General features: G+C 51.9%; 3 protein-coding genes across 13 annotated transcripts in view; 2 read left to right on the top strand and 1 right to left on the bottom strand.

Annotated features, from left to right (window-relative positions):
• The window catches only part of KDELR1 (KDEL endoplasmic reticulum protein retention receptor 1), a 6,644-nt gene extending 4,545 nt beyond the window's left edge, over positions 1 to 2,099 (top strand). Inside the window, exon 5 of the mRNA XM_006121794.3 lies at positions 1,261 to 2,099. Within this exon, the coding sequence (XP_006121856.1) occupies positions 1,261 to 1,295 (35 nt within the window). The 3' untranslated portion in view covers positions 1,296 to 2,099. The remainder of the gene's footprint in view (positions 1 to 1,260) is intronic.
• The window catches only part of SYNGR4 (synaptogyrin 4), a 21,743-nt gene extending 9,168 nt beyond the window's left edge, over positions 1 to 12,575 (bottom strand). Inside the window, exons 1-6 of one of the 8 annotated variants that reach the window (XM_025183968.2) lie at positions 12,471 to 12,574; positions 9,188 to 9,332; positions 6,506 to 6,743; positions 5,766 to 5,863; positions 5,405 to 5,541; positions 3,878 to 4,015 (exon numbers count right to left, since the gene is read on the bottom strand). In XM_025183968.2, coding sequence (XP_025039753.1) covers positions 3,925 to 4,015; positions 5,405 to 5,541; positions 5,766 to 5,863; positions 6,506 to 6,743; positions 9,188 to 9,283 — 660 coding nt within the window. In that variant the 5' untranslated portion in view covers positions 9,284 to 9,332; positions 12,471 to 12,574 and the 3' untranslated portion in view covers positions 3,878 to 3,924. Of the gene's footprint in view, positions 1 to 3,784; positions 4,016 to 5,404; positions 5,542 to 5,765; positions 5,864 to 6,505; positions 6,744 to 9,187; positions 9,333 to 11,537; positions 11,615 to 12,445 lie in introns of those variants that run through there. The other 7 variants (XM_075915504.1, XM_075915505.1, XM_075915506.1 and 4 more) reach the window with 7 other exon arrangements.
• Positions 2,463 to 19,882, top strand: TMEM143 (transmembrane protein 143). Of its 4 annotated transcripts, XM_075915498.1 has the most exons (10): positions 2,469 to 9,414; positions 9,493 to 9,615; positions 11,751 to 13,720; positions 14,299 to 14,494; positions 14,881 to 14,988; positions 15,771 to 15,965; positions 16,442 to 16,575; positions 16,935 to 17,214; positions 17,980 to 18,214; positions 18,643 to 19,882. In XM_075915498.1, the coding sequence occupies exons 3-10, from the start codon at positions 13,674 to 13,676 to the stop codon at positions 18,816 to 18,818; spliced, it is 1,371 nt and encodes a 456-aa protein (XP_075771613.1). In that variant the 5' UTR covers positions 2,469 to 9,414; positions 9,493 to 9,615; positions 11,751 to 13,673; the 3' UTR covers positions 18,819 to 19,882. The 4 variants fall into 4 exon arrangements, with proteins under 4 accessions (XP_075771615.1, XP_075771613.1, XP_075771617.1 ...); XM_075915500.1 differs by lacking the exon at positions 15,771 to 15,965 and having other exon boundaries at positions 2,463 to 9,414; XM_075915502.1 differs by lacking the exon at positions 15,771 to 15,965 and having other exon boundaries at positions 2,473 to 9,414; positions 18,025 to 18,214.

The following is a 19,882-nucleotide window of genomic DNA, read 5'->3' as shown; positions in this document are numbered from 1 at the left end:
AAACACTGCAGGGAGCCCAGTGTCAGGCTTGTTGTGGCATTTCGAAACAGCAGTGCCCTGTGGAGCCCGATGTCAGCTGGGGACTCCTCCGGTGATCCTAGGCTCCATGCAGCGCTGCTGCTTTGAAACGCCGCATGCAGCCTTGGGACACCCCAGCTGGTCCTGGGCTGCATACGGCATTTCAAAGTGGCAGCGCCGCACAGAGCCCAGGGTCTGGCCCCAGGCTTCACATGGCACTGCTGCTTTGAAGTATCCCCTCCTCTTCCCCACCCTTGCTGCTTCTTTCTGATAGAGACAACTGGGGGCGGGGGGGGTGACTAGTTGACTAGCCTGTTGACTATCCAATAAGCATTTGCTTATCACATCCCTATCCCAGAGGGGGTTGCGCCTCAGTGGCATGCGAAGGTATTATTCAGTGGTCACCAACCAGTAGATCAGGATCTGCTGGTAGATCTTGGTGCCTCTGACAGGGGATCCTGACTGGTTTGGCCAAGAGTCTATCAAGTATCAGCACTTCAGCTGCCCCTCCCCCCAATGCTGCTCATCTCCTGCCCTTTGCCTTGGAGCTGCCCCTCCCTCTGGAAGCCTCTTGTTTTCTGTGCAGAGCAGGGGAGGGAGAGGAAGGCTGCTGATGTCAGGGTGCCCCCTCTCCCACTCCATATCCTTTCTCCACAGAGCAGAGAGGGGGCACAACAGGACTTGGGAGGGAGTTTGCTGGCTGCTTTAGGGAGTGGTCCAGGGCCAGAGCAGAGGCGAGACTGCCTTAGCCTCACAGCAGGAGCCAACCAGGAGCTAGCAGCAGTGCTCAGCTGAGGCCCATATCCAAAATCCTACTCGTCATGAATCCCCTCCTGCACCCCAAGCCCTTGTCCTTGCCCCGAGTACCCCTGCATCCACACGCCTTCCCAGAGCCTGCACCTAGGACCCCTTCCTACATCCCAACTGCCTGCCCCAAGAGCAGCTCAGAGCCCCTTGCACACTCCAGATCCCTTAATCCAAGAGCAGAGCCTGCACCCCAACCCTCTGCCCCAGCCTGATGAAAGTGAGTGAGGATGGGCAAGAGAAGGAGGATGAAGTGAGTAAGGGTGGGGCCTTGGGGAAGGGGCGGGAAGGAGGCAGTGCAAGGGTATTTATATTTGAGGGAGATCTTGGATTGCACTTAAATTTAAAATGTGATCTCGTGTTCAAAAAGATTGGAGACTACTGGTATAATATGCTGTGAGATCAATGGCATAAATACTGAAATCCTTCCTCCCACAGTTCTAAAAGGTAAGAAGTTAAGTTTGCCAGCATAGTGGCATCCTGCTCCCGCTGCCCTCTGTCAGCCCCTAGAAGGAAGCCTGTGCACATGCAGACGACAGACACATACCGTTTGACTCTGTTTTTTGACCAACTGGACCAACTACAAGTCAAGCTGAGCTCTCCTATATTTACTGTCACCTGGAAACGCTAGCACTTGAGCAAGAGACCATGGCGATTTGGTAGGAAACAGCTGATGCCTTTTTTTGGCAAAGATGGTTCTCTGGGTTTCAGAGTCTGTGGGATTTTTTTGCCTTTTGAAAACACCCAGTCCCATTTCTCCTGCCCCTTCTCTTCTTTTTCTCCCTCTTCCCAAACAGCCGAGGACATTTTAAACGAGCTTCTCTCTTCCCTTTCGGCTGATCCCTTGCTTGTATAGCCAGACAGGTTTGCTGAGGTCTTTGGTGCCTGCAGCGTGGTTTTTGTCATTGTCTGCTCAGATGAAGGCCAGGTTTTTTGGGGTGCTCTGTGTTCGAGGTGTAGGGTGGGAGCATTGTTTCACACCACAGGGGGAGGCATTTAAACAGCTTCTGGTTCCTTTTGATAAAAATCCATTTTTTTTTCATTTTGAGGTGGGAATTGAATCTGTCTCTCAGTTTATTCCTTTTTTATTGGTGAAGAGGATGTGACACACTAAATTCTGTAAATTTCCTTGTTTTGTACATAATTGATGGTTAATTCCTTGTTCACTTTAAATAAACAGAAGAAAACAATTTTCTTTTTTTTTTCTTAATAAAAAATCAACGTAGTGCCTTTTTTGGGGAAAAAAATTCAATAAAAGAGAAACCTGCTTTGTTTTCCTTTCTGTGTGTGGTCACCTCTTTGTTTCCCCTCTATTCCTCTGACACTTTCAATTGGATATAGGGCTCCCCATCACTTCCTGTCTCAAATGTGGTTTTGCTGTGTGCCATTTAATGTTTGCTATTAGAACTTTTTTTCATGGAAATGTAGGGCTTTGATGAAAGAATTTTTTGACAGAAAAGGTCTGCTTTTTTCCACAGGTGATTTTGAATTATTTCATCCAAAAATGAACGTCTCAAACCTGAAATATTTTAATTTGGATTTGATTTTTCACACAACACAATTAACCTGTGGAATGCATTACTATGTGATGTTGTGATGGTCAAAGGTATGACTGTTTTTAAAAAAATTGATAAGTTCATGGGGGATAGGTCCATCACTAGTATTAGCCAAGATGGTAAGGGACACACTGTGTTTGAGGCGACTTGAAAGCTTTGATTGCCAGAATGCGAGATGAGAGACAGGCTGCATCTCTCTTCTGTATGCTCTCCCTGAAGTTCTGCTATTGACCAACGTCAAAGACAGGATACTGGGCTAGATGGACTATTGGTCTGACCCACTATGACTGTTCATATGGACATGCTGCTGTAGTACCTCATGGGAATGGTAGTTCAGGTGCCTCAATATTTCTAGTCTCCTCTACGGGCTGGGCTTCCCAGCTGATTTTCATTTCCCATGAAGTACCACTTCCTTTCAGCAAGTGGAGAGATGGTTATAAATCATGGGAGATGCATAGCTACAACCAGGGAGCCTCGCTTATTGTGCAGAATGGCATCCAAATTACAACTCCTGTGAAACATTACAGTAGCCTATTTGAACTGAAATATTTCAGCTTCTGATTTATCTTTTTCTGCTGAAAAATGGAAATTGTGGTAATAGAAACTGTTTTTTGTTCAGCACTAATTCTGAGCTCTTCAAAGATCACTTATTTCTGTTCAGCCCACATAAAGTAAGTCCTGTTCCAGAGGTTTCAAATAAGTTGACAGTCCTTGTGCCACATTCAGATGATGCAGAATCTCAGTTTTTCCCATGTTGTTTAAAAGTACGTTTCCGCAACCCTTCTGGTTGTGAAGAAAACCCCCTTGGGAACTGAGGTTAAATCAAAGCAGCGCTACCTACTTGAGTCTGCAGACAGCCTGAAATTACTGCTTGGAGACATGTAAACTCCTCGCTTCTGCATCTCATTGATGTGTTGATTTGAATGCCACTTTGTCAATGAAATGGTGTTACTGCAGAAGGAGATGGTGTAGGGAAGGAAATGCAGCAAGAAGAACAGCAGAGCCACAATGATAGGAAGAGAGAGTGGGATGGGGAAAGGAAGAGGGCAGATATACCACTGACCTCTAAGGGGTTGATATATCTCTCTTTATTGTCACCAAATAGGACGATAAAGAACTGTAACTAATTTAGATACATTCTACCCTCCACTTTTGCAAACTTCCAGTTGGTATCAGTAGCGTGGCAGGGGAATGGAGTCCTGGATTTAGGGCTGTAATTATATATGTAATTTGTCCTTTTGCACCCAATGAGTTTGATACCCGTGATTGCTGGCTTTCATCTCAACACTGCATTGTGTATCAAGTCTCCCTCCCTCTTGTCTTATGATTTGAATTAAGCCACTCAGGTTCTGGTTGAGAAAGAAAAAGCCTCTCTTTATTTACTGCAGGGGAAAAAAAATAGATCTCTAATTGTCATTCATGAAAGTGAGCCGGTTTCCTATGGGAGTCTGCGGGAAGGGAGTGGAGCTGGCACCGCTACCATCAGTGGGGCTGTGATAATCCATGCTGTTGGGGATGGAGGTGGTGGTGACAGAAGAGAGCGTGGTCAGGGCCACAGCACCTTCGTCCAAGGACTGTTTGTAGGGAATGGGGGGCTCAGCCCACAGGCCCCACAGGGCTTGGTAGCCCAGATACACCTGCAAGGCAGAGACAGGGAGACCTATCACACATGTCATTCTTAGTCCAAGCATCTCCCTTTACTCTTAGGGTATAGCCCTACTGCATATATTAGCAATGTTCAAATTAGGACCTTGGGGGGCATATCTGGTGCTTCTGAGCACTGCAGTAAGCTAATCTGCTCTTTATTCTTTCGAATTAATTACAGGAGAACTTGTCTGTCCTTTCTGGGCACAAGGGGAGAACCGTGGGTAAGACAAGCAGCACTTGAGTAGACCTAGATTGCCTCCACACTGTAAAGAGGTCATGGAAAAAGCAGATGACCTGGGCTTCCTAGAGTTTTTGCCTGTGCCATACCTTGGACCAGGAGCACCACCCCACACTCAGGGGTTATTGTGTGTGCATGGGACTTAAATTAGGGGAAACACTCAGATTAATTTAGCAGTGAACACAGGTTCTCAGACTAGAAGGGCTAGAAACCCTTGTGGTGCAAATCTGTGTAGCTGTTACTTCATTAGAGTAACAATTGATTTACTGAAGCTAAGAATCTGGCCCTCAATTTGTAAACTGGTCAATTAAGCTTTTCTAAAGAAGTCCCCCTTCTTTTTGGCATCAGAATCTCCCACTTCCTGCTCTGGAATATCTCCACCTATGGATGGCAGAATCCTGAATCACTCAGTTAATTTGGTGCCCATTCATGATTGACTGAGATAGGGAAGGTCTGTAACAGATCTTGTGAGAAGGCCCCTTCTGACAGCAAAAGACTAGGTCAGCAGTGTTGAGGAAATTATGAGTCACCCATCTGCCGATGATCTGTTAAGGGTCTGATCCCAAGAGGCACTCAGCAACTGATGCTCCCCTTAAAGACAAAGGCATCAGACTTTCTTTTTGGAACCTCTCAAGGCAGAGGTAGTCTTGCAAAACATGAAGGGGCGTGGTGTCAGTATGAAATAAAATGAGGAATTCTGTCAGTTCTGGGTGGGAAGTCACAGCTATGGATAGGATTTGCGTGGACTATTGGATTAAACACGTCTTGCCAGCAAAGGAGGCAGAAACTCTTGCCTTGGTTTCCCCATATTGGTTTAAAAGGATTAATTGCTTTGAAAATAAGTGCTACCTCCATGTTAAGTGATCAGAAAAAAGGAGCCCCCTGCTGCAGTGGAGAGAACTAGAAGGGGATCCCAGTAGCACCCCTATACCCCCCTTTCATTTTGAAGTTATTGCAGGTTCCCAGAAAGGGCCAATTTTGTCTCAGTTAAGAGGAGAAATCTCCTTTACTTCCCTCCCAGTAGTGAAACTTTTTTCTTACAAGGCAGCACAGCAGGGCCTTTGCTATGATTGCTGGATCAATAGGGTGTATTCACTTTGGAAAGGACTAAAGCAGAGAAAGAGAAGTGAGAATTTCTTACCCAGCAGGGGACAGAGAAGAAAGCAAAGGCGATGCTGGCGCGGGCCGAGCTGCTTCCCAGCAGGTAGTGGTGAGTAGACCTGTTCCATTGATTGGCCAGGAAACAGAAGCCAACGAACCATATGCATGACCAGATGACTGGAAAGACAGGGAGCAAGATTATGAGCAATGCAAACAGTGTGTAGGGGGAGTTATGGTGCGGTGGGAATGGAGCTGTCAAAGGTCCATGCAAAAGCAAATGGTGAGTGTTCCTATTTGTCTGAGGCACACTTCCAGCATGACTGAGATAACAGGACTGCATTTTAAAGAATAAAGCAACTGAAAAACATCATACAATACTCCCAAGTGGTTATTGTACTTACTGAGCTAATGGGAAACTCAGTGACACTTCCTGCTCCAGGGAATAAGCTGCTTGAGAAGCTGGTGGGTATTTTTATTTCTGATGAACAACACAGGACAACTGTGGATGTAAGAAGGGGTCTTTTGTCTTCTGAGACTTTGGAAGGAGACAGAATACCAAGGTAGATGGAACACTGGACTCCCTTGGACTGGAATTCAGGAGACTCTGGGTTTAATTCTTGGCTTAGTAAGGGTAAATCACTTCACCGCCCAGTGCCACGGTTTCCCTATCTGTAAAATGGGGGTGATGCTATTTTCCCCTCCTTGTAAAGAACTTTGAGATCTACTGATGAAAAAGTGCTATTCAGGAACTATTGGTATGATCCAGTACCGCAGGTAGCTATGGGCAGATGCAGCTTAACACTGGATCATTAGCCTGATTGGGGAGCCAGAGATAGTGCACCTTTGCTCAGATCTGGTGGTAAAGGTACTTGCTTTAAGCAGGCTGCTTTTCTGATTGAAAATATCTGTGGAGGGGATACCGTGCTTAATTGATAGTTGATCTAATGTGGTACTGGAAAAGAGTGATGACAGACCAATGGGACAGCAGACAAGATATCTTAATGGCAAGATTTTTAGCCTTTTGGCTCTGGCCAAAGTGAGAAGGACTGAAAGTGCATGAGTGAAAAGAGGCTTGCCTGTGTGCTAAGATGGTGATCAACCCTATAGAACGACATTTGGATTTGTGGGAGTAATTACTTACTGGAGAAGGTCAGGTCCACACTCAGGATGACAGATTTGACTTTGTGGCTAATGATGATGCTGTCGTAAGCATCGAAGGCCAGGAAGAGGAAGGACTGTAGGAATGCCAAGATCCCAGCTGTGATGGCATAGCCACAGGCCACCCCATTGTCATTCAGCACGCAGCGCAGCTGGGATGAAGCTGTCAGGTTCTGGTAGCCGTCGGTCACAAGGGAGGCAAATATGATCAGCGAGAAGAGCTGGAGTGGCAAAGAGTGAAAGAGTTAACCACATGTACATAGATACACCACTGGAATTGTCTAGGGCTGAGGCGACTGGTGAGTAGTATGATTGTCCTGCCAGCTCTTCTCTGAATGTAGGATATTTGAGGCAGGGATTGTCTCTATTTGCTCAGTACTCTGCACAATGGGACCCCAATCCTGAACTGTGTTATTCTGTAACATACACAATAAAATGAAGAGTTGAGCAGTTAAGCAGTATGGGGCAAGTGCTGTTTGTACAGCACCTAGATCCTGACCCCCAACTGAGAAGAAGAAAGACTCCCCACATTCCACTTGCATATCAGAGCCTAGTGGGGCCCAGGCTACTAGATTTTGTGTGCTCCAGTCCTGTGGGCTACCCAATGCTGGGAAGGGGGAATCCCGGGAGCTGGATTCAGGCGAGCCCCCGGGCCTTAGGTTCCCCACCCCTGACCTAGACCATGGGAGTCTCAGTCTGTGGCTGGGACTCCTAAGCACCACCACAATACAAATAATAGAGAGCAACAAAAATTATCAAAATTTTAGGAAACCTGACCTAGGAAGAAAGGCAAACAAACTAGGCATATTTACTCTAGAGAAAAGAAGCCTGATGGGGAACCTGAGAATAGCCTGCAAATATATTAAGGGCTGTTATAAAGAAGGCTGTGATCAGTTGTTCTCCACATCTACTGAAGGTAGGAAAGAAGTAATCGGCTTAATCTGCAACAAGGGGAGATTTAGGTTAGATATTAGGAAAAATGTTCTAACTCTAAAGGAGGTTAAGCTCTGGAATTGGCTTTGAAAGGAGGCTGTGGAATCCCCATCATTACAGGTTTTTAAGAACAGATTATAGACTCATAGACTATAAGGCCAGAAGGGACCATCATAATCATCTATATTGAACAAACACCTGTCAGGCAGGGCCGACTTATCCATTAGGCACAGTGCCTAGGGCCCACGATACTTTTAGGGGCCCACGAAAATGTTTTAATTTCTTTTAAAATCAAAAGAAAAAAAGTGAGCTTTTAGGGTAGAAGAAAATGTTTTAATCTTTTTCTCACATCAGAAAAAAATGAAACTTTTAGGGCCCAGGAAAATCTATTAAATTTTGCCTAAAACAGAAAAAAATAAAATGTTGAAGTATTTAAAGTTATATCAAAAATAATTTTTAATATTTTTTTTTATGGAGGAAGGGGCCCACAAAGGCAAAAGTGCCTAGGGCCCACGAAAGTCATAATGCGACCCTGCTGTCAGAAATGGTGTAGGTTTATTTGGTCCTGCCTCTGTGCAGGGGGTTGGACTAGGTGATCTCTCAAGGTCCCTTCCAGACCTGCATTTCTATGATTATATGACTCCAGTTTACTTTAACGGTTGCTGAAATTGCTTGGTGCCTTGCAGCAATGGGTTCTGATAAAAGATTATTTATCAGTTTGGGCAGAGAAATCCTTGGACACTTTCTGTTTGTAGCTCTGGAATTTCTGGGGATGCCTGAACTCTGGCCTCCCACTCTGCTGTAGCAATAAAGAATAGGCTTTGCTTTCATGAGCGGTTGCTCTTGGGGTTAGGGCAACCATAGATCTGACTCAGTACATCTGAGTTCAGTTCTAGGCTGTGTGTCACCGCATATCAGTATCCAATAGATAGGGGCTATAGTCCTGCTTGTTGTCCATTTAAAACAGCCCTGCCACAAGAAGTTTATGCTGTGTTCTGCGACCTGAACGCTGATAATAATGATGGCGGGACCTGGGCACATATCAGAATACTTACATCCCAGCCAGCAAGCAAAACATAATATGAATATATGAATTAATTACTAGCCAATGAACAGTGAAAGAAAAGGATAAGCAGCTCCTAGCTAGCACTTTTCACCAATCAGTCACTCTCAAAGCACTTTACAAAGGAAGTCAGTATTATCTCCATTTCACAGATACAAAAACTGAGGTACAGAGTGGGAATAGGGTTACCTAGCAGGTCAGCGTCAGGACACCTGAAATCATGTCCCTTTTTACAGACAGGCCTGGATTGGGTGAAATATGAAGAGGGCAGGTGCTTTGCCCAAAGCTTGAAGTAAACTCTGATGTTCAATACATTTATTACTTAGGGATGTTTTATATTTTCAGGCCCCCTGGCTTCATACAGAATTGGCAATACTATGAGAGGGGGATGTAGGCAGGGGTGTGCTGTGTCCATCCATCCATATGCCCTGGGAATGGAGGACTTCAGTTTGCAAGCTCTCCAAGGACTCTTTCTGAGTTTGCACAGCACTGAGCACAATGGGACCAAATCCTAACTGGGGCCTTTTTGATCACTACTATACATGTTCATAATTAATTATCAGGGCACATTTTGTCAAGGGTTAAGCCAGTGTTGATTGTGAGGCTACATCGCCATCATGGGACTTGGAGGATTTAGTGTGAGGTGGCCTTTTTCTGTTGGTTTCTCACCCCAGCTAGGATCCTAGCAATGGTCTGAGGTTTCTTCAGGAACTGGACCACATTGTTTTCTGAGAGCTCCTGCAAACTGGATCTCACCCTTCTCATCCTGCTGTCTTCTTATCCTGCCTCAGGGTGAAGATGGACCTTCAGAGTGCTAGAGGGAGGCAAGAAAACAGACAAGAGGTTAGAAGTGGTGATGGATAGCAAGAAGAGGTGTCTGGTGGTCCCATTGCTAGGTAATCTTTAGTTCTCAATCACACATGAAGAAGGGCCAAGAGCTGGATCCTAATAATGCTTCCCCTTCTTATTTTCAGCAGAATGCTCCTAATTTACTGCCATGGAATTCATGTAACACCAGCTCTCTGCTCTCCTACTTCTGGCTAACCTTGCCTGGCTGCAGGGAATTTGGCAGGAGGTATCCCAGTCTATACTGTAGAGTAAGCATGACATTCACTTTGTCCTGTAAGCCACCCAGCCAGGTATCATGAGTCAAAGGGGAAGAATTTGACCCTGGTTCTGCCCTTTGACCCCTGGCAACCAGGTAACTGTGCTGGACACATCCCACCATTCTGGACCATGCCAGAGTTTGCCTGAACCCAGTTCTACTGTCTGATCCTTCCCAGCCATGGACACCCTCCCAGATGAATATCCTGGAATATGACAGGGCTGACACTCTTTTGGTATGTCTATGCAGCAACATTATTTCAAAATAACTTAGTCTGCTTCTACACAGTAGGCAGTTATTTCGAAATAATGTCAAGCTGGAGTACTTCTTACTCTGACTACTGTAATCCTCAGGCTACGTCTACATTGGCCCCTTTTCCGGAAGGGGCATGTTAATTTCAGCGATCGTAATAGGGAAATCCGCGGGGGATTTAAATATCCCCCGCGGCATTTAAATAAAAATGTCCGCCGCTTTTTTCCGGCTTTTCTAAAAGCCGGAAAAAAGCGGCGGACATTTTTATTTAAATGCCGCGGGGGGATATTTAAATCCCCCGCGGATTTCCCTATTACGATCGCTGAAATTAACATGCCCCTTCCAGAAAAGGGGCCAATGTAGATGTAGCCAAAATGTATGAGAAATAAGGGAAGTCAGAAGAAGAGTGCTTTATTTCAAAATAAGTGCTGTGTAGATGCTCCCAATTTTGAAATAAGGTACGCAATTGATGTAGCTCAATTTGCGTAGCGTATTTTGAGTCAAGCCCTGCTGTGTAGACACACCCTCTGATTCCTGCTTTCCCTAACCATGGTGAGGATGTGGATAGTGGGACCCTCCAGCAGCAAGAATAATTCTGACTCTTCCCTTGAGGCTAGGTCTACACTATAGGTTTTTTTGGAAAAAGCTATGCAAATTGTGTTCCGCAATTTGCATAGTTTTTCCGATTGCTTTTCCAGATGAGGCTTGTAGATGGGGCCAAATGGCAGAAAAGCCTCCTCTTTGGAGGAGCCCTTATTCCTCATGGAATGAGGTATACAGTGCTCCCTGAAAGAGACCATTAGCTCTTCCACAAAAAAATATGGAAGAGCAAACGCGTTCCTTGGACATGACGGAGTGTAGATATACCGCTAGTCTCTCATGTTGCCATCATTCCTGACAGCTGCAGGCTTGGCATGACCCTGTCTTTGCTATCTGAGCCCTCATACCTTGCTGCACCTAAAGGGTATGTCTACATAGCAACATTATTTAGTCCGCGTCTACACAGCAAGCAGTTATTTCGAAATAATGTTGAAATACTGTCAAGCTGGAAAACTTCTTACTCTGAATCCTGTAACCCTCATTGTATAAACAGTAAGGGAAGTTGGAGGAAGAGTGCTCTGTTTCGAAATAAGTGCTGTGTAGATGCTCCCAATTTTGAAATAAGCTATTTAGAAATAAGCTACGCAATTGAAGTATAGCTGAATTCGTGTAGCTTATTGTGAGTTAAGCGCTGCTGTATAGACGCACCCTAAGATGGCAGGGTTGTTGTGACTACCATCCTTTGAGCCCAACAACCTTGTTATCTCTGACAGGGGCTGCAATGATATCAGCCCAGCTGTGCCCTCTGACCTGTCCCCCTGACTGCATCAGAGTTAGCATGATCCCAGTTTTGCCTCCTACCATCATAGGTCTCTTTGCTGCTATGATTGGGGTGAGACCCCCAGCCCTGCTTCTGACCCTCTAACTTCTAGGCTCTTCCTGATTGTGGTGGGATTGGCATAACCCTGGCTCTGCTCTCTGACACCTTCCTGGCTGCTGTGGTGTTAGCGTGACTCTCGTGTGACTATGGCTGTACACCCTAATTTTTCTGGCAGAGGCAGGATTGGTGTGACCCCAGTTGTTCCCCCATCATATCATGCTCTCTCTCACAAAGAGGTATACCCTTTGATGCAAGGGGATTGCCATCATCCCAGCTCCAAATCTGACTGTGGCAGTATTGTTATGACCCTAGCTATGCCCTATGTATCCCCTCAAATCCCAGCCCAGCTCTTTGACATGAGAGGCGTTGGCATGACCCTGGCTGTGCCCCCTCTCACCACCCAGCTCTTTCTGATAGTAGGAGGGTGGACATGACCCTGGCTGTGTACCCCTCAGCTCTGTGACATTGAGGGGACTGGCATGACACCGTAATCCCAGCTATGTGACCTCGAACTGTCTATGAGTTGGCATGACACCAGCTGTGCCCTATCAGCTCTTCTTGACATGGAGGTAGGCGTGATCCCACTTATGCCCCTTTCAGTTCTTCCTGACGTTGGGGGGGGGGTTGTTGTGACCTTAGCTGAGCCCCCCCCCAGCTCTTCTTGACATCGGGGGTTGGTGTGACCCCAGCAGTGCCCCCTTCAACTCTCCCTGATATTGGGGGATTGGCATGACCCCAGCTGAGCCCCCTTCAACTCTCCCTGATATTGGGGGATTGGCATGACCTCAGCTGAGCCCCCTTCAGCTCTCCCTGATATTGGGGGATTGGCATGACCTCAGCTGAGCCCCCTTCAGCTCTCCTTGATATTGGGGGATTGGCATGACCCCAGCTGAGCCCCCTTCAGCTCTCCTTGATATTGGGGGATTGGCATGACCCCAGCTGAGCCCCCTTCAGCTCTCCCTGATATTGGGGGATTGGCATGACCCCAGCTGAGCCCCCTTCAGCTCTCCCTGATATTGGGGGATTGGCATGACCCCAGCTGTGTCCGCCTCAGCTCCCCTTGACTATGAGGGTTTGGCAGGACACCAGCTGTGGCTTCATTATGAGGACATGATAGTGGGAGTCTCATGGCATTTGGGGAGACTCCCACCTCAGAGACCCAGCTCCCTCCTCACCCCCCTCAAAGTCTCTCCTCAGTCCCCTTTTCCCGCCCTTTCCTTTCAAGACCCTCCCCGCCCTGATGGGGGGGGGAGAGAGAGAAAGAGGGGAGGAGCTCGACGCCTGATTGGCTAGAGCCCGGCCACGCCCCTATTTAGAACTCTGCCGCTGAGGCGGCGGTTGGAGACGCCGGTTAGAAGCGGGTGGGCCGGGGCAGGAGCGCGCGCGCCGGGTTTTCGAATCAGGCGCGCGGGCTTGCCGGGAAAAAAGAATTTGGGAGGGGAAACAGCAGGGCACGCGCAGCCTGGGAGGCAGGAAGAAATGGGCGCATGCGCAACGTGGAAAGGGACGGGCGGGGCAGAGGGAGGGAGAAAGCGAGGAGGCTCTGCTGCGCATGCGCAAATGCTCAATGTCAACACAGCCCTGCCCAAGGGTAGGGGGCTGCTGCTAGCGCCTGGGGATTTGCGCGTGTTTAGCCCGAGCCTCGGGCTGGCTGGGGCTGGAGCCACATGGTTTGGGCTGGCCAGCAGCTCCCAAGGCAGGAAGCTGGAGGGGGGGCGCCTGACGACCTTTGACCTCTGCAGGCCAGTGACCTCTGACCCACCTGCAGCCGCCAAGCCCAGTGCACCGAGGACACTGCACGTGGGCGACCTTTGACCCCTGCACGGCGGCCCAGTCGTCCTCCCTGCCGCTGCCCCACTGCCGGCGACCTTTGACCCCTGCACGGCGGCCCAGTCGTCCTCCCTGCTGCTGCCCCACTGCCGGCGACCTTTGACCCCTGCACGGCGGCCCAGTCGTCCTCGCTGCTGCTGCCCCACTGCTGGCAACCTTTGACCCCTGCACGGCGGCCCAGTCGTCCTCGCTGCTGCTGCCCCACTGCTGGCAACCTTTGACCCCTGCACGGTGGCCCAGTCGTCCTCCCTGCTGCTGCCCCACTGCTGGCGACCTTTGACCCCTGCACGGCGGCCCAGTCGTCCTCGCTGCTGCTGCCCCACTGCTGGCGACCTTTGACCCCTGCACGGCGGCCCCTTTGAAGGCTACGGTGGCCAAGACACTTTTACTGCTACTACCCTGTGACAAGTGACCTTTGAACCCTACATAGCAGCCAAGCCAACTCTGCTACTCCTGCCCAGGGCTTGTGACCTTTGAACTCTCCAGTGGGGTCTTCCTCCTAAAATCCTGCAACCCCACGCCTTTCTCTGCTGGGACAGTGGGTTTAAATGGTGCCATGGAGGAATCTAAAGAGCCTCTCCAGACCTGACTCCTGGTAGTGGCTGCAACAGAGAAGCAGGCTTGCACTGGCCATGGATATGGCTGCTGGGCGGTGGTGGGTGGTTGGGGAATGGGGCATGGGGGTCTTCCCCCTCTGGGGGTTGCTGGTTTCCACCCAGAGCAGGGTGGGTGGGGGACAGTGACTGGGGCATGGGGCTTGTCTCCTTCAGCAGGTGCTGGTTCCACTCGTCCCCAAGCTGAGCACTAAAAGTTGTTTTCATCTGACCTCTGCTTGTTAGGCCCATGTGTGAACTGAGTTGCTGGGTCTCAGCTCGGTTCCCGGACAAGGGACCCCTGAACAAATAACCCACCTGCACCTCACTCCAGAGAAGGCCACATCTCAGCAAGCAAGGGATTGCATCTGAGCAATGGGCATGGGGTCCCCATATAAACTGTCCCCATACCTGGCCCCAGAGGGGCTGCATTTTAGTGCCTTGCAAGGGGATCCCTGTATAAACGGGGCCCCGTGACAGGCAGGTTAGCTGAGGAGTGAAATGTTGGCGGAGCGGGAGCTGGTAGCTGCAGGACTAGGGTGGCTTTGTTGAGTCCTGCTGATGTCTGCCTCTCTTGCAGGATGCTGAGTGCGGCCTGGACTGCCCTGGGGAATGGGGTGCCAGGGCCGCCCTGCCGCGGCACAGCCTCCCTCGCCTCCCGGATGGCAGTGTACCGTAAGATGTGGAAGCCTACAGAGCCCCAGGGGTGGGCTGAGCAGTACAGGGAGCGGTTCATCCCCTTCTCCAAGAAGCAGCTGGTCAGCGCCCTTCTCAAGGTACAGCAGGCTCCTGGAGAGGGAGTGGGACACCTCAAAGTGACACAGGGTCAGGTTGTGTCGGCATGTGGAGGGGAAACACCTGTCTGCAGCAGGGAGCGGGATGGGTGCAGGGCAATCTCCTCCCAGTCATTCTGATCCCACCCCGGAGACAACCCGTAAAACAGTCCCACCCCAGACGTGGTTGCATCTCAGCCCTGGGTGAGGTCTCCCTTTATACACTGCCCCAGAGGCAGTCCCATATAATATAACCAGCCCCTGCTCAGTTAGGTGGTCCGAGCAGCACAGGGGATGGCTCTTGCACACAGTATAGAGTAGGCACACCTCTGAGATCCAGGGACGCTGGTCTCTGGTGAGTCCTCATGGCACTAACTATACCCCCCCAGGAGTTCCACTCTTCCAGCGATGCCGAGCAGGCCTCCTTCCTGGCATTTGTGGCACGGGTGGACTTATCCCTCCTGCACCGCTACCATTCCCTCCTGGGGCACTTGCAGGTAAGTTGTCCCTGTAAGACGCCTCCTGTTACCTTCGGAAAGAGCTGAGCCGGGCTGGAGGTTGGATGAGACCTAGCGAAAGAAAACACTGTGGGTGGGGGGGGATGCTCTCCGTCGGTGGTCAGTGCGGCCCCCTGGGCAGCCCTACGGGGTTTGTGCTGCTGGGTGCAGGGCAGGGATTCGGGAAGGGGAGGGACAGCTCGTTTGTGGCTTTTCTCTATCAGCAGCCCCAGTGCTCCACCCCAGTGGAGGTTGCATTTCTGCCAGGGGAAGGATTGCTGTATCAACAGCTCCCTTACTCTGTCCCAGGATTGGCCACATCTCACCATGGTGCTGTGGGATCTTTGGGGCTGGGCACACCCACACCAGGGGTGGGCAATCATTTTTCCCCAGGGGCCACCTCAGAGGGGGCAGGGCCTAAACGGGAAGGGGCGGGGCTACCCCACCCCGCAACCATGAATTGTTAGGAGGTGGGGGAGCCCCTTTGCCCCTCCTTTCCACTAGGCACCCATGCCCTGGAAGAGGCTTGGCATGCTCCCCCACCTCTAGGCCAATCAGGGCCTGGTGGTGGGGGAGCGTGCAAAGTCTTTTCCACTCTCCCCCCACACCCTGTGAGCAGCACACGGTGCTTCAAAGTGCCACATGCTCCTGGCAGGGCTGGAGGAGGCTTCGCACGCTCCCCTGCCCCCAGACCCTGCTTGGAGGGTCAGATCTGACCCGTGGAGGCCCTTTTGCCCACCTCTGCCCCACGCACATGTACCCTCCTGTTACCCTCGCCACAGGCTCTTTACGACCCCATTAACCCTGACCGAGAGACCCTGGCGGAGTTGCCCCTGAGTGATACGGAGCGCCTGGCTAAGGAGCGGCAGGTCCTGGCTGAGCTAGAACCGGTGCTGGATCAGGCCAACTTCAACAGCCTGTCAGAGGATGCTCTGGCCTACGCCCTCATGGTGCATCACCCTCAGGATGAGGTCCAGGTGCGGCCTGGGGAGGGGAGCGGCAGTCCGTCACTGCTCCAGTGTAACACACGGGAAAAGATAATTTTGTGCTGCCCTTGCTACTAATGCAGCAGGCCTCTTGCCCCCAGGAACTGTCTCTCTCCCTTGGTTACCACTTCAGGACAGTCCCTCCTGCCTGCCTACAATCTCATCAGGTATAGAGGACTTCCTTTCCCTCTCTGAGCTGTGCAGTGACAAAACCCTCTTCCCCATCCCAGAAACGGCTGCATCTCAACAACAGGCAAGGGGTCCCAGTATAAACAGCGCCTGCACCTCACCTGAAAGCGGCTGCTTTTCAACATAGGTCAGGGGATTGCTGGATAAACATCCCAGAGGAGCCGTGTCACTGTGCCCAGCAAGGGATCCTCATATAGCCCCTCCCCAGAAGCAGATGCATTCGAGGACCCATCCTATTGTGTGCTGTGGCTATAGGGTTTTTTCCCTTTGTTCCCCAGGTTTCGGTCAACCTGGATCAATACGAATACATCCGGTTCTGGGCCCTCGGCCAACGTGTGGGAGTCCTCCCGGTGAAATCCACGTTGGGGCCCCGCAAGGGGCTGTTTAGCACAGCCCGGGCCCCCGCAATAAGGCAAGGGGGATCTCTAGGAGTAGAATGACTTGGGGGCATGGGGATCCTGGGCTGCAGGGAGTGGGGTGGGAGGTTCAGCGGAGGGCGCTCTTCCTGGCAGTCAGCATTTGCCCCAGTGCTCTGGAGCAGTGCTAGGGGCTGGGGTCCTGCTAGGGACTCTGTAGGGGGTGCTCTCTCTTCATGGTTGGTGCTGAATTCAGTGCCCCCAGGAGCAGACTGGGGGGCTCAGCAATCAGTACTGGCCTCAGAGATTTTTCTGGGGTCATGACCTCTCTTCCCTGCCTTTGGTCTCGGCCTGAGCCCCATGGAGCCTGGCCCTACATCTGACCCCGCTGACGGTGCTTCCCTCCCCACACCAGGCGTTATTTCAAGCGGGTACTAGTGGCTGCCCGGCCCAGGCACTCCCACCTGGTGTTAAAGTGCTTCAAGGACATCCCCTTGGAGGCACTGGAGCAGCTGCTTCCAGCCCTGAGGATCCGCACGTCCATGTTCTACAAGACGCTGTTGAACGTCACGCTGGTGGTGAGTGGGCTGGCCCTCTTCGTCAACGTCGGCATGGTCGTGCTGTCTGACCTCAAGATCGGCACCAGCTTCCTGCTGCTTTGCTTCGCTGCCTTCATGACCTTCCGCGCCTGGAAGGTAGGTGCCCCGGCGAGGTCAGGGCTGCACCGCCTCCCGACCCACCGACATTGGGGCCCCGGGTGAGGTCAGGACTGTGCCAACTCCTTTCCCCAGCTGAGATCAGGGCCCCCATTGCATGGGTGCCATGCAGACCCCATGGTGCTGGTTCCTGTATGCTCTCATGGAGACAGGTCCTGCACCAAAGAGCTCACAATTTAGATAGACAAGGCAGAGAGGGGAAACCGAGGCACAGATTGCCGAACTGAGTTGACAGGTTCCCCCAGCGGGTCATGATTAGAGGTGGAAGAACACTCAGGGCCCCAGCACCCTACCCATAAGACCACAGGGCCTCCCCCTGACTCTGGGGCAGTTGAAGGCTCCCTTCAGTGTCTGATAAGAAGAGCCACACTGGGACAGACCAAAGGTCCAACTAGCCCAGTGTCCTGTCTGCCCACAGTGGCCATTGTCAGGTGCCCCAGAGGGACTGAACAGAACAGGGAATCAAGTGATCCCTTCCCTGTCCCCCATTCCCAGCTTCTGGCACACAGAGGCCAGGGACACCATCCCTGCCCAGCCTGGCTAACAGCCATTGATGGACCTGTGCCCCGTGCATTTATCCAGCTCTTTTTTGAACCCTGTTCAAGTCGTAGCCTTCGCAACATCATGGTGATGGGAGCCACTGAACTGCCAGGCCTTGGTGCTGCATCCCCTTCTCTCCCAGAGCTGGGAGACAGAACCCCGGAGTCCTGGCTGTAACCAGTAGTCTCCCTTGCCCTCCCCCAGTTGTGGAGCGAGCCCAGGCGCCCTTACCTCATGCTCCCCACGCAGGTGTTCGGGCAGCGGCGGAATATCCACTCCCTGGAACTGGCGCACATGCTGTATTACCGCAGCACCTCCAACAACTCGGAGCTGCTGGGCGCCCTGGTCCTGCGCGCCCAAGAGGAACACGCCAAGGAGCTGATCCTGGCACACAGCTTCCTGCGCCGGCTGCCGGCTCAGCCCCTGCACAGTCCTGCAGGTAGGGACCAGCAGGGGTACAGGGCTGGGAGATAGGGTCTCTCTCAGCAGGGGGGCAGGTATGGGAGATGGGGGTCTCCCTGGCAGGGGGTGCTCTCAGCTTAGGGGGCAAAGAGGGCTGGGAGATAGGGTCTCCCCGGTAGGGGGTGCTCTCAGCAGAGGGGCAGGGCTGGGAGATGAGGTTTCCCCGGCAGGGGGTGCCCTCAGCGGCAGGAAGGGGGCAGGACTCACAGAGGGAGGGGGGTTCCCCAGCCAGGAATGCACTCATGGGATTGGCAGGCAGAGCTGAGAGTAGGGTGTGGGTCTGCCATGGGGGGTGGGGGGCGGCTCCTGCCATGTGTGGTCTCCTGGGGATGGGGGTTTCTGGGAGTTTCCCAGCTGGGGGGGGTCTCTCACCAGGGTTGACCCACACCCCCCCTCTCTCCACAGACCCAGAGACGGTGGCTGGCCTTCGGGAGCACGTCCAGTCATGGCTACGGCTCCACTCAGGCCTGGATGTCTCCTTCTGTGCCGACCGCGCTTGCCAGCACCTGCTCAGCCTAGAGGGGGCTGGGCCTGTGGGGCAGCACTGGGCTGATCCTGCCACAGCTCCTGGGTCCCACTGACACCGCTGGCGCTTTGCAGTGTGGGCACCGCTGCCCCCTCCTCCTGGCTGTGCTGCGGCCTCTCCGGGAAAAGGGCAGGGACAACCCTGGAAGGGGGCCCCATACGGAGCATGCAACACCCAGGGGGAAGAAGAACTGAGGGGCAAACGCTGAGTGTGTTGTGGTGCATTCTGGGAGTCCCGCCAGCTTCCATGCTTGGCATGGCCCTGTTGTTATCCAGCGACTGCCAGGGCTGGATTGCTAGGTCGTTAACCCCCTCTGCGCCCCCTGGTGCCCGGAGGGTTTGCCAGCCAAGAGTGATGCTGGGAAGCTGGCAGCCCATTGACACCAATGGCTCAAAGCTCATTCAGCCGAGCGGGGGGGGCCTCTGGCCACATTGCAGTCACCCCCCCAGGTGTTAGGACTGTGGATCCCCCTTCTCTTTGGCGGGAAGCCACCCAGCATGCCTGGATCCCAGCGCTGGCTGCGTGTGGCAGAGAGATTCACACCTGGTGCTTCTAAGAGCTAGGCTTTGCTGTGAGAGGGGCGGAGTGGCCCGCCCGAGCTGGCAGACTGCATGCAGATCTCCCTGGTTTGGGGCCACGCCCGCCAGCTGGCAGGAGTTGCTTTGCTGGGCTCTTCCCCTGTTTTTCTCTGTTGCTGATTTTCACAGGCCTGGCCTTAATTTATTGGTGAGGGTGCCTTTTGGGCAGGAGTGGAAGCAAGCTGGGCCCCTTCCCCCCCTCCCTCCCCCCCCACGAAAGCACTTTAGTTACCACAGGCAAGGGCTGCACAGAACACGCCTCCGACGGAGCCACTGGCGGGTTGGCCACGCCGACTCCGGACCAGCCAGGCTTCAAGCCAGCAACTTTCCCTGGAGTTGGGGAGAGAACCCAAGAGTCCTGGCTCCCAGCCCCCTGCTCTGGTCCTTTGATCCCTCCTGGAGCACAAGTTCCTCCCCTGCTGAGCGATGGTAAAACGTCTTAGTCTGAGGAGCCTGGCTTTATTCCCTGCCTGAAAGCCACTGTGGGGGCAAGGAAATTTCTACTGTATTTGCCATGCAATAAAGAAGTTTCTTGACTTGA

The sequence above is a fragment of the Pelodiscus sinensis genome, unplaced genomic scaffold (genome assembly GCF_049634645.1).
Source record: "Pelodiscus sinensis isolate JC-2024 unplaced genomic scaffold, ASM4963464v1 ctg34, whole genome shotgun sequence".
Lineage (NCBI taxonomy): Eukaryota > Metazoa > Chordata > Testudines > Trionychidae > Pelodiscus > Pelodiscus sinensis.
Note: the sequence above shows the minus strand (reverse complement) of the source record. Positions and strands in the feature narration are given on the sequence as shown.